This window comes from Pseudomyrmex gracilis, unplaced genomic scaffold (genome assembly GCF_002006095.1).
Source record: "Pseudomyrmex gracilis isolate BER0280 unplaced genomic scaffold, ASM200609v1 scaffold_506, whole genome shotgun sequence".
Taxonomy (NCBI): Eukaryota; Metazoa; Arthropoda; class Insecta; order Hymenoptera; family Formicidae; genus Pseudomyrmex; species Pseudomyrmex gracilis.
The window spans coordinates 32371-47427 of record NW_018021090.1 but is presented as its reverse complement, the minus strand read 5'-3'; the positions used below and the strand labels follow the sequence as shown (position 1 = coordinate 47427).

Sequence of the window (15057 nt, the reverse complement as noted above, 5' to 3'; positions counted from 1 at the left end):
GAATAGTTACATTATCGACACGACGTAGTTGTGGACTACTACTTAGTTCGTACGGCGCCCGTTGGCGCTACAAGCAACCCCCCCGCTTGCCCTCCGATCCCCGCGCCTACTCCGCGAATTTTTGACGCCGTGTGTACGTCATGGCAAGCTCAAAAAAGAGAGGGAATCGAGGAAATACTGGAGCGTACGCATTGACGTGTCTGGANGTGTCGTGTGTGCAACGTGTGCAACAAATCATAGAAATTATTATAAATAGTGTTGTATTATAAAAAATACGCAATNGTGTACTGTTAAGCTTGTCGTGTAACAGCAACAGCTGTTTTGATCAACAAAACTTATACAACATAAAAAAAGAAAAAGTAATACAACGTGTCTGAATAAGAAACCAAAAACTTAAAGAAGACAAAATTTGGACCCCTAACTCTTTATAATATTCGCAGCATCATCATGTATCNATTTGCATATTTATAAAAATCTTTTGTTTGTGTGAATACGTAATTAAATTTTGATCATTTAGTTGGCTCTTCTGGTTCACTGCGCGACACCCAAAATGTGCAATTGGTACAGATCAGCCAAAATCGCTATAAGAATAAGATACCGACCTAATATTGCAGCTATCAGTTTCAACGATTTGAGAAAGATTTATAAATCGCGTTTGTCTGTGAAACATAAAATGAAGTTTTCCGGAGTTTTTAAATTTATGAAGTGACGGCAATTTTCCATTAAAAAATGAATTATGTTACACAGTATTTTAAAAATATTTTTATTATGATGACTGCTCGTATATTGCTGTGCATAGCTTGTAAAGTTTTAACTATTAAAATTTAATTCGAGTTTTAGTATATAGTTGTATACATATATAGTAATGCACATTTGAATAAAAGTATGCAGCACTAATATGCAGGATTATATATAGTTACAAATTATGGAGCATATATATTATATATATGTCATATATAAACGGGGCGATTGCTATATGTATATACGATTATACTTAAGTGCGTCCTATGTATTATTCACTATGCATTGTGAATATTATACAGGGTGATGCAAAACAACCCGTTATCCTTGAAAATACATATTCTTATAAACTACATGTGACTAAATTTTAAGACAACGTTTTATTTGGCAAAATTTTGTCTGAAGCTTACGTTTTGAGATATTAATAAAAATAGTTGATTTACCACAAGTCGAATACAAGAGATAGGCAAGGGTAGCGCAACTCACCGTGATTGGTCACGTTCAGCAGACTGAGCAGATCAGTGAACGCTTAGTGATTCTTTAATATGATTGAATCTTGCCTTTAGATCTTCACTGGATCTAAGTGTAAAAACCAATCATATTGAAGAATCACTAAGCCTCACTGATCTGTTCAGTCTGCTGAACATGGGCATTAATAGTGATTTATGTGATGCACGGATTAAGTAATAGAACTTACGAATGAATAAATAAGTAAGTGAGAAAAAAGAGAGAAAGAGAGAGAGAGAGAGAGAGAGAGAGACAGAGAAAGATACAGAAACTGTGTGTAACGATCAGATGATCACGTCAGGAACAACACATAATCGGTCGCGCGAGATGCGTCATCCCTGTCTACCTCTTGTATCCGACTTGTGGTAAGTCAATTATTTTTCTTACTAACTCAAAAACTAAAAGCTTCAAACAAAGTTTTGCCGAATAAGTAGTTTTATTAGAATTTAATCAAAACTATATATTTTCAAGGATAACGGGTTGTTATGAATCACCCTGTATATATATTTAATGTTTACAATATTTTGTGTATAATTTTATATAAACTTCTGTTAATCTGCTATGTAATTATGTATAAGTCATTACAGTATATATTTAAGTATATATACGGTGTGCATCATATATAAAGTACAACAAATATGATTTAGATATAATCATACATAATTATGATAAACGGTATGAGTTGAAGCACAAACTTTCGCGTAATGTACAACGCAAAAGATATAAAAGAATCAATCAACTGAGCCTTCTATTTTCATTCTTTACTTCTTGTTCTAGAATGCTTTGATTAGTCGATTCTTTTATGCGTTCTCCATTATGCTAAAGCTTCGGCCTTGCAAATATCGCTTTATTATTTAAATCCGTATTAGATTTCCTTCGCAGTCTATAAGACGGTCACTTGAATCGGAACAAAAGACGTCATAAAGTTTGAAAGCGACATCACAAAGATATCAGTAACTATAATAGCAGATTCTGTTTGATATCACCTCTATTATATCTTTTGTAACGATACACTTTTTATTTGTTTCTGTACTTTCGCTGTGTTTCTTTGCTTGCATGTGGATGCTTTCCAGTTAGCGACACAAGTCAACACAAAAATCATTCTGTTCTCTCAATATTCATTGAAAAATAAAAATAAACTAATTTTTGTTTCGGCTTGTGTCATTACCTGAAAAGCACCCGTTGTTACACTATTTACTCCGATACACAGCAGAGTGAAATCTAAAGGAAAGTCTTGATTTGATGTGCACAACATATCTTTGAATACTGTTTTTTTTTTTGCTGTATAAACGTGTTTGTTTTGGTGTATAAATACAAGATTATGCTACACTAGTAATCTAGAAAAAAGAAAATGTAGTTATTTCTAGGTATGGTCCACGAACGCTATTGTTTGCATTAGTTATGGTACTTATTCATTAAGAATCGAATATATACTGGCTTTATCATAAACATTAATTTTTAAAAGTAATAATTTAATAAATATTAAAATTTGATTCTTTGTAATTTCTTGATAATTCTTTTGTAAATATTAATGTATGTTGGGATGCATCGTTAGAAACTCAATATATATAAATTTCACTTCAAAATCCATTTTATTTCGATTTACAAAAAGTAGTTTTTTTAATCACACTCCATATTTTTTAGTCACAACTCACAACCAACCCGTAGTGTGTATTCAAAACAACAGCAAGAAAAAAGCAATAATAATAAGTTGATGTCAATTTACAGAAAACAAAAAATTTCCTGAAAACAATTGTCTGTTTTTAAAAGATTTATCTATTTTTTATATGCTTGAGTTCGCAAAGTTAAATTAAATCAATTTTGATATCGTTACAATAATGTTGAGATTAGTAGAGTCATAGTTTCCACTAAATAGTCATTATTAGATTCATGTATATTAAGACACTTGGTATATAAATTTTTTTAGATTGCTCATTCTTCCAGAAATTTTGCATATCTTTTCCAGATAATTGTTTGTTTTTGCTAAATTGACAGCAAATTACTTAATACTTTTACATTTTCTTGGTATTTTTCTCGACGATAAACTATTTATTGCTCTTGTTTTATTTGTCCATTAATAGCAGCTGCAACCTGTTCAGTATTAATTATTGATATATGATTGCTATCTACGTAGTGAATTTGTACATTTTTGCTTATCTGCGACAAAAACACATTTGTTATATAAAAATATATAAGGTAGGACAAACAAATATATTACATAAGAAAAGTGGAATTTGCTACGTTACCTTATTTAGACCGAAATCTTCTTCTGCCGAAGGAAGTAATGAATTTGTTGCTTTCAATAATATTATAGGTGACCGGATTGAAACCAATGAAGACATATCATATTCTCGAATAGCAATTAAATGTTTGTAAATTGTTGTACAAAATATTTTAATAGAATCAGTAGAAATCGTATTGGCTATTTCAGAGTTATTTTTGATTAAAATATTTAGTTTTTCTTCCCAGGTAACATATTTACTCATTTCTGATATAATCTGAAACAAATATTAAACAAATATTAAAATATTACCTGTTAGTAAATGTTAAATATATAGAATATGTTTCTATTTGCCATAGTTTTAATGTGTCAGCGCTATATATATATGTATGTATGTGTATATGATATATTGTATAACATGTATGTTGTCTTTCACACATGTATGTGTAATATTATATATTACATACCACTTCTGATACAGGTATATTAAACACATCCATTAATTGTTTTAACACAATAAGTTGAAATTCTTGATTGTTAGTAAACGGGAAAAATGTTTCCTGTAAGTGTTTTAGGTACTTGGGAGCTCCGTCGATTAATACTAATCGTCCTCGAAAGTTTTTAGCTTCTAATTGTTTTACCATTTCAATAGCAATAAGAGATCCATATGAATACGCGCCAATTACAAATTCTGTAGAATCTGTTAGTTTTGATAAAATATGCTAAAAAATACAGGATTTTTGTAATTACTATTGCTTGTAAACACCATAAAACTTATAATTTCATTTCTAGATGTAAAAATTTCTAGTTTACTACATACAGGTAGAAGATCAGTGGCTGAGTGTACTACAGAGTGAGCAGATTCAGGAAGATTAATAGAACTATGTTGTAGGCATATTGCAGGAGCTTTAATTTTTGAAGCTATTGAGTTGTATACGTTAGCAAATCCTTCAATTCCTGGCAAAAGAAATACTTGGTTTCTACCTACTTCTCCTTGTGTAGAGAGCTCTATACAAATTTTTGAAAATATATCTAAGTCAGATATTAACCGGAAAAGATTAAAGACTTTTATATGTTGCGAGTTATCTGTGTCAAGTTGTTTTTCACTATTCTTTTGGTCGTACATATCTTTTTTAGCTATTTCTTTGAGCTTAGCAAAGGTAAGATTTCGGAGTTCTTGGATTGTGAAAAAGACACTGAATTCTCTTTCTACTGTTTGCTTAATTTCTAAACTCATCATTGAGTCCATGCCTAGTTCAGACAAGAGTACATGTTCTCCAACTCCTTTTAAAGTTTTTAATCCTATGTGTGTAAGAGACAAAGAGAGAGCGTTAAGTATGAAATTTATATACAAACATGTAAAAGTACCATTTGATAATGGAATAAAAAATCAATGTTATTGTTGATAAAAAGAAAGAGGGAAAGAGAAGAGTTTATAATATAGTAATTTGTATATTTACCCATAATGTTCATCACAACNTGCAGAATATCNCCAGANNNTTTCGATTTTGTAGCTACAATCATACTGCTTACAATCGGTCGATTCTGCATTAAGAAAGTGTTTAGTGATTCTAAACAAGATGATATTCGTTGTTGCAATGTTCCACTGATAACTAGTTCTTTATTGTTTTGTTGCATGTCAGCGACAAGACCGACGTCACCTATCGCACCCCACTGAATAGCCATGCCAGGTAATCCATCTTGCGCTCTTTTTTCGCAGATTCTTTCCATTATCGAATTGGCCATACCGTAGTTAGTTTGTCCAGGATTTCCCTTATCACAAGAAACAGATGAAAATACCACAAAATGTCGCAGATGAGGACACATTTTTCTAGACAAATTGTCCAGTTGCTTTGTAGCTAGAGCTTTCGACTGAAATGTTTCTTCAAATGTTTCCGGTGTTTGATTCGTGAAAATATTATCTTTTAGCACAACTGCGAGATTAAATATAGCATCTACTGGTCCTAATTCGTTGGCAGAATGTAAAATGGAAGCACAATCTTTATGAGTAGATGCGTCAAAACCTGTCATTATGTGCACATTTACTCCATACGATTTCCATAACTCTACTCTTGAGTTTTGATAACCCTTCTTTATACCATTTCGTGAAATGAGTATAATTTTTCGAGCGCCACGAAGAATCAACCAGTCAGTTAACTCCAGGCCAAAACCGCCTAAACCACCCAAAATAATATAAGATTTATGTTCATGACAGAAATATTGAGGATACGCGAGAATAGGAGCGTCCACATTTTTCTCTTCTGTACGTACTTTTATGATTACCTAAAAGTGAAAATAAAATTTAAAAGGTTTTAGTAAAGTTATAATTTAACTGTTCTTTATATTGAGACAGAAACACACAAAATAAAATATATTTGTTGTAATAAAATATATTTCCGACACATGACCCAAAACTATTTGTAGCTTTTATTTTTACATTTCTATTCAGTAATTGGTTTAAAGTTTTAATTCAATAAGTAAATAAATTGATAACAATTTGTAAAGAGTTGGCTACGATATTGTTGGTTACAAGAATATCGCAAAACATTGAAAGCCGTTTGCAAAGTAATCAGGTCTAAAGTTTTTGTCAACAAATAGCATTTATGTCATTATCGAACTATCGATAGCAGATTAATAACAGGAACTGCATAATCTGGCAAAGCCACATATTCAATTCTACTGCAATCTTAAGAGTTAAGTAACATTTTGCTAAGATTGTTATTGTTATTTTTTACTTAAACATTTTGATTTGAAATTTATGGTGGAAAAAACCACTGTGAAAATGGGTATAAGTACACTAAAACGTTTCTTTGTTAATTCTAAATTATTATTTTTTTAAGTAATGTATATATAAAATATACAACCTCGATCACGCATGACGCGACCGCCTTTAGTTGCTAAACATAGTATTACATTTTGTTTGAAAATTGTAATTTTAGGTTTACTTTAACTTACTTTTCCTATATGTTTTGCAGCTGCCATATGTTTAAAAGCGGTTTCTATCTCATGTTGTTCAAAAACTTCTCTTACAAGTGGTACGATCGCTCCACGCTGAATCATAGTGTTTATCGAGTTACGAATATTTATTTTTCTTGATACATCAGTACTAATAAATAGTTTATCTAACATAACTCCATAGAAACTAATGCCTTTTGAAAATTCTTTTAAATTTATAGTATTGTTAGATAGTAAATCATACTTTCCAATTTCTAAAAAGCGACCACCTTTTGCCAAACACCGAATAGATGCTTGCAGTTTTTCTTCTGCTAAAGAATTTAGCACGATGTCCACACCTCGACCTCTTGTTTGTTGACTAATCATTTGTTCGAAGCTGGTGTCTCGAGAATTTCCTATATGATCTTCAGGAATAGAAGGAAATTTTTCTCTTATAAACTTTCGTTTCTCAGGTGTTCCAACAGTTGTGAAAACTTCACATCCTTCAAAAAGCGCGAGATAAATTGCAGATTGCTCAACGGCACCAGTTCCGGAATGGATAAGAATTTTATCTCCTTTCTTTAATTTTCCACGTGTGTACAAAGCATAATAACTCGTACAATAAGCAACTGGGACAGTTGCAGCATCCTCAAACGTCCATTTGTCAGGAATGATCCAACAAAGTTGTGGATCAGCCACAATAAGATTTGTGATTCCTCTAAAATGGTTTACTTAAAGTAGTACTTTATAAAATACACATATTGTTTTTCTATGTTTTAACAGTAAACTTTGGCGTTTGTAGACAGAACATTCAATGCGTTACGCGTGACACGAAACAACACGGTAGCATTTTACTCATAGAAAAGCAATAGCAAAATATTAGGTGGCGTAGCTTTTAGTCATACCTAAAGCATTGACTTGTTCTATCTGTAAAAATGTCTAAAATTAATTTTTATCCATACTTAGATAAAAAATATATGTGCGGTGCACGCACATATGCATGCACAAGAAGTGCATAATCACATAACTGAATAATATTTAAATAGATTCTTTGTTTTTACTATCAAAATTCAAGTAACTTTAAATTTTTTTGTATGTTCCGGCTTAAATAAGGTCGCGCAACTCGTGTCAAAACAGGAGAAGATTGTGAATTACATCCATCAGTTCAATCTTGAAAAATTGAATTATTGGAAATAACTGTTTTGTGTATAAATTGTAACAACTAATAAATTTGTGTTTTCCATACCTTACAGTAGATACTCCCATTATTCTTTCACCAGTTGCATTGAACCCGACGAATTCAAAACCTAGGAAAGAATCGACTTTTCTTGCTTCTTTTTCAGAAGTATCCAGAGGAATTCTACCAGTAGCTATCATAATATCCTTGAAATTAAGTGATGCGTAAACTACACGTACGAGATTTTCTTGTTTGTAATCAGAAGATATCGGGCCTTCAACCCAACGCAACTTGCTCAAATCACCTCGCACCTACAACAAATATCAATACTGTTGTAATAAAAAATACACAATAGGAAAATATCATAAATTACTTTATAAATTTATATAAACATACACTCTGAGCGACATAACCATGCTGTACCAATTTTGGTTTTAGTTGTGGTAACGGAAGATGTCTATACGATCCCCAAACTTTGTTGGGGCGTAAAATATTAATAGGCAAGTCCAAGTGTAATTGATTTATGTATAGAGAGTCTTCTAAAGAGAATTTCGGCGCATTTTCATCTTGGATAAATACACATCTAATCTTGTCATCTGTTTTGTTCAGCTCTTTTCGTAAACAATTGATAAAACCCAATATGCCACATTCAAAATCTTCCGCAACTAATATTGTTCTTGTGGATGCGTTTAATTTATCATCCATGTTTAATGCAGACTTCAACTTGTTAATCCACGAAAAGTCAGAGTTATTTATATATATAACTTCTTGCGGTACAATGCTTTGTGTTTTTCTTAAAAGCACAAATGCCTCTTTCTCTGTACGTTTCTCTAAAACTATATTCAACTTATATTGTTGTAATAATGTATAATTGTAGGACTCAGTGAGATTTTCTCTTGACAGCACAAAGCAACCTTCCTTTAATGTAGACAATAATGTATTGATTAATTCACTTNTGTTTTTTGTTAAAAGTTTGAAAACAATAATCATTAGGAAATTGTTATCTTTTGTCAAATTGTCGGANTGCTTGATATTTGGAGATAATTCATTATTTTTGAAACGATTAGCTGGAGCAACCAATGNAACATTTGGTTCGATCATTGGCAAATTATTTAAAATGTCATAAAGGATTGTAGAGATTAGATCTTGCTCTGTAACTGTGTCAACATCTTCAATTAATTCAATAAAATTTGCCTNTAGTACTGGATTACATTCAAGCGAGATATGCGCTGATATTTGTATAATTTCTGTTAGAGACATCACAGCACGATCACAATGAGCAATAAAACAATATTCATCATGAATAGGTTCAGTAACTTGTCGAGGTATATTTGTAGCCATAACGCCATAAATTTCTATTCCTCCAGATATTATAACGTCCAGAGAATCATAAACGCGTACAGAAAAGTCTGAAATAAAAANTGTATATCTNCANTANAGAAATTTAAAAAGAAAAGAGAGTGAGATAGCATAATAGAGATGTATAATGGTAGAGACAGGAGAGAGATTGTCGATAACTGTTTCACAAAAAACACTCGATGTAGAAGAATGTTTGTGATACTACTTTGAAATGTCTGGTAGTGAGCATGGTAACAGATATTGCACATATGTACCATAATTTAGATCTTTTGCCATGACAAGATATGTGTTAATATTAAGAGTATTACCTGTGTGTATGTATGTGTGTACAGAAAGTTTCTTGTTTTCTTTATATTATTTTTTACTTACATTTTATCGTACAAATTTTATCCATAAAATATGATATGTGGAGTATATTTTATTATAATATACTTACTCGCTTTTTCATCAGGCGTAGTTTGTATTTGCTTTATGTGAAATTGAGGATCACTCTGAGAATCATTACGTTCCAAAATCTGTAAGTGAGGAAAAACCAAATCACTCTGAGAATCATTACGTTTCAACATTTGGTTTTTCCTCACTTACAAATTTTGGAACGTAATGATTCTCAGAGTGATCCCATCTATAACAGCAATATAAAAAAATGTAACCTATATAACTATATAAAATATATAACTATATATGATATTAGGTAAAATGAAACCGTATTTTCCATCAAAACAAAAAAACAAACAAACTTTATTAGAGGAGATATCAATGGTGTTCCACGACTGACTGGAAATTGTATTGGCGGATATAAGTTTGCAACTTGTGGTTGACATCCGATATTGTAAAGATTCCCAATTCCTTTCAAAATGCTATCTATATTATTTTGTTGACGTGTTGAAATAATGAAATATAGTTTGAATCCAAACAGTTTTTCGTAAAAAATTGCCAATTATTATATGATATTATTTCAATAACTACCACATTTTTCGGTATTATAGGTAAAATTTCTTGAAGTGACGAATACACTGCACTGTGTGCATAATATTCTGCAGCAGATAACTGCGTAAATGAGGTGTATATTTTATTGTGAGGCAAAAACTTGTTTAACCATTTCTTAGTATACTTAAAATTTTTCATAGATTTATATGGTGCTATTTGATTCAGATATTCTAGTAGCTTTAATTTAGTAGATTCTGCATATTGATTAGAAGCAGCAGAAATATAACCACACTGAAAAAAACACATAACAATACAGTAACATGCGCATGTACACAGAATAAAGTACTTACACTTACTTACCTGTTCTACTTTTATTTTATCAAACGCAACACTCATATAATACGCCATTAAAATTGTTTCCTCAACAGTAAAAAGTTCATCCACATATCCGCACAAAAGTTCACCAATCGACTGACCAAGTACATAATCGGGCACAATTCCAATATGTAGTAAAAGATCTACTATTGCAATCTATATAAAAATAACATAACACATTCTGTTATAAATAATATATCATAACATCAGAACTACTCTATCGAAATACAATTTACTGGCTGGTTTAAATGCCAAAAACTAGATATATGTTGTATATGTGTGCAAAATTATTAAAATATAAATTACACACATTTTAAATTAAATGTAATTGTGTCACGCAGTCGCCACAATTCAACAAATATAAAAAGAAATTCGTAAGTATACAAAACTAATTCTACAAACTAAAGTTTTTCTTTATTTACCTGAATACTAATGATTGCCACGAATGATTTTATACTGTCATTGCAAGTAATTTCGTTTTTATTTAATAAAATGTCCGTGACACATATACCATATGGTTTTAGTGCTTCATCACATTTCTGAATTGTTTTGACAATTATTGGTAGTTTCATTAATTCTTTGCCTGAAAAATAACAAATAAAAATATTTTTCATATGTATGAATTCAAAGTGTACATTCAAACAAAAACATGTTTAAATAAACAAGAAATATATATTTCCAATAAATTAACTTTAAAATCAAATATATAAAGAGTTCTTTTGAGGTCGTTATGGTGTAAAGAAAAGCAAGAAATAGGAAGTAACGGCAAGTACAAACCGAAATGTATGTAACGTGGAAAATAAGCAATAATGTGACAAGTATGCATTTCAAAATGGTATAGTTATATTTTCAACCTTTTAAGTTGGATATAATAAATGGTGAAAAAAAGAAATTAAAAAATTGATTCAAAAACTCACGTGTAAGATTTATTCGTGAATACATACATATATATATATATATATATATACATATATGTATACACACGCATATTTACACACAACATTTAGCGAACAGTAGCGCTCTTATTACCGCGTTTATATATTTCTAGTTTAATCTTCAGAACCTAAAGTCCTTTAATTGGTAAAAAAATGAACCCATTATCTAAACAATTCATATAAAAAAAATCCACATCATTGTGCGTCGAACAGTTTGCAGTCATTGATCTACATACTGAATTATAGCATAGAAACAATAACTTAACAACGAATATAAATAAATAGAGCAAAGAATATATTGACATAAATTGAAATTGATAGTTTTGAGCATCTTTAGAGTGAACGTGCTTGTCTACAATACATACATGTGTGCGTATGAGTGTGTACACATATAATACTTTATATATTTCATAAATACTTTATATATTTCATATAATACTTTATATATATTTCATAAATCATGTATAATAACTTATTTAAATAAATACCTATATTACACCATATGACGTCTGTTCCGGGAAATAGAAAACAAATTTGTTTACTTATATTTGAATAAGTTGAACATTCTAGCTTATTAATTGACCTATGATCTTCTGTTAATCCAACTATAGTATATCCTCTATATGGGTGACGTTCTATATTTTTATTATAACTGCTGTGTAAAAGAGCAATATATTCTGTATCAATCGGCCGATTATGCACCTATAACGTAATAAAATACGTTGATTAAAAAAACTAAAACCAATAAAAAAAAGTAAATTGTTTCAAGATATAAGGATATAACTAATAAAGTCACTCTGCAAGTACTCATCAAAAAATGGCTTGAAACTAGTGTTTCAAAAACGCCTCAATGTCAGCTACAAGAATATGCGATAAAAAGGTTCTATTTACAAAAATCGATGTGACCTTGACATTATCCAAGGTCAACTTATTAACATCAGTAAATATATCGCTGTATACTTTGCAACTTTTGTTTCAAACATTGTTTTTAAAACTGAGTCTACTCTCCGAGAAATTTAGCCAGTTCGGACTATACAAAACACTCTAGTGTTTCATATTACTTGCGTCAGACAAATATCTTAAAAAATATGAGAAATACAAAAAATTATGTTTCAGAAGTTCTTAGATGCTGACTTTTGATCTGAAAATTATCTTCCCATTTGTGGTAAATTTACTTTCAAAAATTTTAAATGGGAACCCGTAGTTTTGCAGTTGACGTTGACAAGTTTTTCGAAACACTATCTACTTATTTCTTTTGCACAAGCTAATCTCAAGATTTAAAACTCCAGAATTAATTTAATTTTGGTTAAATAACAATGAAATAAAAAAAAACTACTTTGATTCTCGATTAATATAATTTCTAAGCTCTTACATCATCCAGAATCGTTTTAACAGCTTCTTCAGTACGACCAGACACAAGTCTAGGTAAGTCGTCTAGTTTTTTGATCTTATTTTTCGGATTTGATTTTAATAATACATGACAGTTTGCGCCACCAAATCCAAAAGAATTTACACCTGCGTACCCNCCATTCCAAGGTGTAAGTTCANTAANAATNTTNATTCTACCTTCAANAACAGCAGTAAGATCTTTTCACGGTGATTTGAAGTGCAGAGTTGCTGGAATTTTACCAGTTTCCATTGCTATCAGTATCTGTAAAATTTACAATTATGTGTACTATTATTACGTTACAGCAGAGTTTCCGTTGACTCAACTTTTCAGAATCGAGTTGTTTCTATGACTTTTGTCAGGTGTTACCCTCACTCTTTGTTGAATTTCTACAAATTGCGCATCATTGCTTATACTGCGTATATATTATCGAGTGACAATAACATAATTTTAACACTTTGCGGTTATTTTAAACCACGGCCAAATTTATTTAATACAGCTGAGTAATTGTAAGATAACTAAGAATACGATCTAGAAGACTTTTATAAAAAGTCTTACATTACTTTCAGGCTTAAAAAGTTGCTGATAATTTTTTGCAGGAAAGTTTCAAATGGTAAATTTACAAGCATTCTACGCATTTTTATATAAAAAAACATCAAAAGAATTTGAAAACGGAAAAGAGACTTGCGAGACGAGTTTCTAAGCGTGAAAGATGCAGAGTGTAATGTTTAAAAAAATGGTGTATCGTTTAGTAATATTAACTGACTGATTTTCACAATAAGAGATGCGTTTCAGCGGGTTTGCTTTGGACAATAAAACTAGATTGCTTCTTAAAGCGCTAAGCGCTTACAGCAAATACACACATGAACATGCGTTGTTCGTATGCACAGCTATTCAAACTAATACAACTATTTTATGTTTTCAAAATCCTAGAATTTATATTTTGAACTTTTTGTAGAAACATTATACAACAAATTAAAAATGGGTCATTTATTATAGTTTATCATATATATATATCTACATACTTTTGCTATTTGACAGATACCGCTAGCAGGCTCAGAATGTCCAAGATTTGATTTTATTGAGCCCATCAATAAAGGACTATTTCTGTTTTTACAGAAAACGTGATCAATAGCTTTANCTTCTACTGGATCGCCTACTACAGTACCAGTTCCATGAGCTTCCATATAAGATATCTCAGAAGGTGCAATTTTGCATTCCTCATAAAACTCCTCTAGTAAAGCTTTCTGCATTTCAAATGACGGATACGTTATACCTTCTTCTTTGAAACCATCGCAATTTGTTTTAACATTAACACATGTAGCGTAAATTCGTTTTGCATTTTTTGCTTTCTGCAAAACCAGCACTCCTATGGTGTCACTTCTCATGTAACCACTGCCTTTTTCATCAAAAGGTCTGCAGTAACCATCAGCGGACAATACTCCTAAAATTATTTAAATAATAATAGTTTGTCTTATGGACATGTTATTTCTCTGGTCAATTTTCTGCATTATTAATGTATAGTAGCCGTCATTCATGCGCGGCAAAAGAAATAAATTCTCTTTAGCGTTTTCGTACTACTGTGCTAATTTATTCTACCTGGCTATCTTATTTGATCGTTTATCATCAGCTAAAGATGACCAGCTAAAGCAGTCTGACGCAATAATAAAACAGAACTGGAAGAGAATTCATGTCTTTCACTTCGCACAATTTAATGTCAATAATCAGTATCATATTTTGTGATAAACTTGAAAACCAAATATGTACTGTGTAATAATAATATCATGGAAAAATTAACTTTACCAAGACTAAAAAATTGAAATGTCTCGTAAGGATGTACACATAGATTAAGGCCAGCTACAATGGCCGCATCACATTCTCCGTTTTTCATTCTTGTGTACGCATGAGCTAAAGCGAAAAGACTTGAACTGCAGGCTGTATCTACAACGTATGATGGTCCAGAGACATTTAACCAAGAAGAAATCTTGTTTGCCATGAAATATTTTGATGATGCGTATATATGGTCAGCTATCTATTACATAAAATATTACACATAAAATATAATTACACATACATATGTATATGTGTATACAAAGTGTCCAACAATTACTTTAACATTTTTTGTAGGCAGAGAGAAAAAGTAAATCTGAGTCAAAAAATTTTATATCATTTTGCGAGATTTGCAATAGTTATCGAGATCTTACGAGAATGCTGAATTGTCCTGTTATACCGACGGGATATGTCATTTTAGTAGAACTAAGTAATCTCATTAATTACTGAATCAAATCAAAAACGCTTTTCGAAACGTAAAGAACGTAAAGAAACACATATCTGCCTGGTCCTTTGACTACAGAAAAGAATCAAAAGGTACACTTGCCTACTATCACTTGATCATATTTTTCTCTTTTTAAATAATTTCTAAGCATTGTAAAACCACATGAGAGAGAGAGAGAGAGAGAGAGAGAGAGAGAGAGAGAGAGAGAGAGAGAGAGAG

The 15057-nt window shown here is 31.0% G+C and overlaps 1 protein-coding gene across 1 annotated transcript in view; it reads right to left on the bottom strand.

Moving 5' to 3' along the window:
* Window positions 1-2795: 2795 nt before the first annotated feature.
* The window catches only part of LOC109860910 (fatty acid synthase-like), an 18128-nt gene continuing 5866 nt past the window's right edge, over window positions 2796-15057 (bottom strand). Inside the window, 18 exon segments of the mRNA XM_020440326.1 lie at window positions 2796-3405; window positions 3495-3746; window positions 3937-4191; window positions 4290-4771; window positions 4930-5752; window positions 6425-7121; window positions 7650-7891; window positions 7977-8989; window positions 9376-9454; window positions 9525-9561; window positions 9677-9865; window positions 10051-10157; window positions 10227-10397; window positions 10664-10824; window positions 11665-11878; window positions 12549-12827; window positions 13589-14007; window positions 14367-14595. Coding sequence (XP_020295915.1) covers window positions 3298-3405; window positions 3495-3746; window positions 3937-4191; window positions 4290-4771; window positions 4930-5752; window positions 6425-7121; window positions 7650-7891; window positions 7977-8989; window positions 9376-9454; window positions 9525-9561; window positions 9677-9865; window positions 10051-10157; window positions 10227-10397; window positions 10664-10824; window positions 11665-11878; window positions 12549-12827; window positions 13589-14007; window positions 14367-14595 — 5757 coding nt within the window. The 3' untranslated portion in view covers window positions 2796-3297.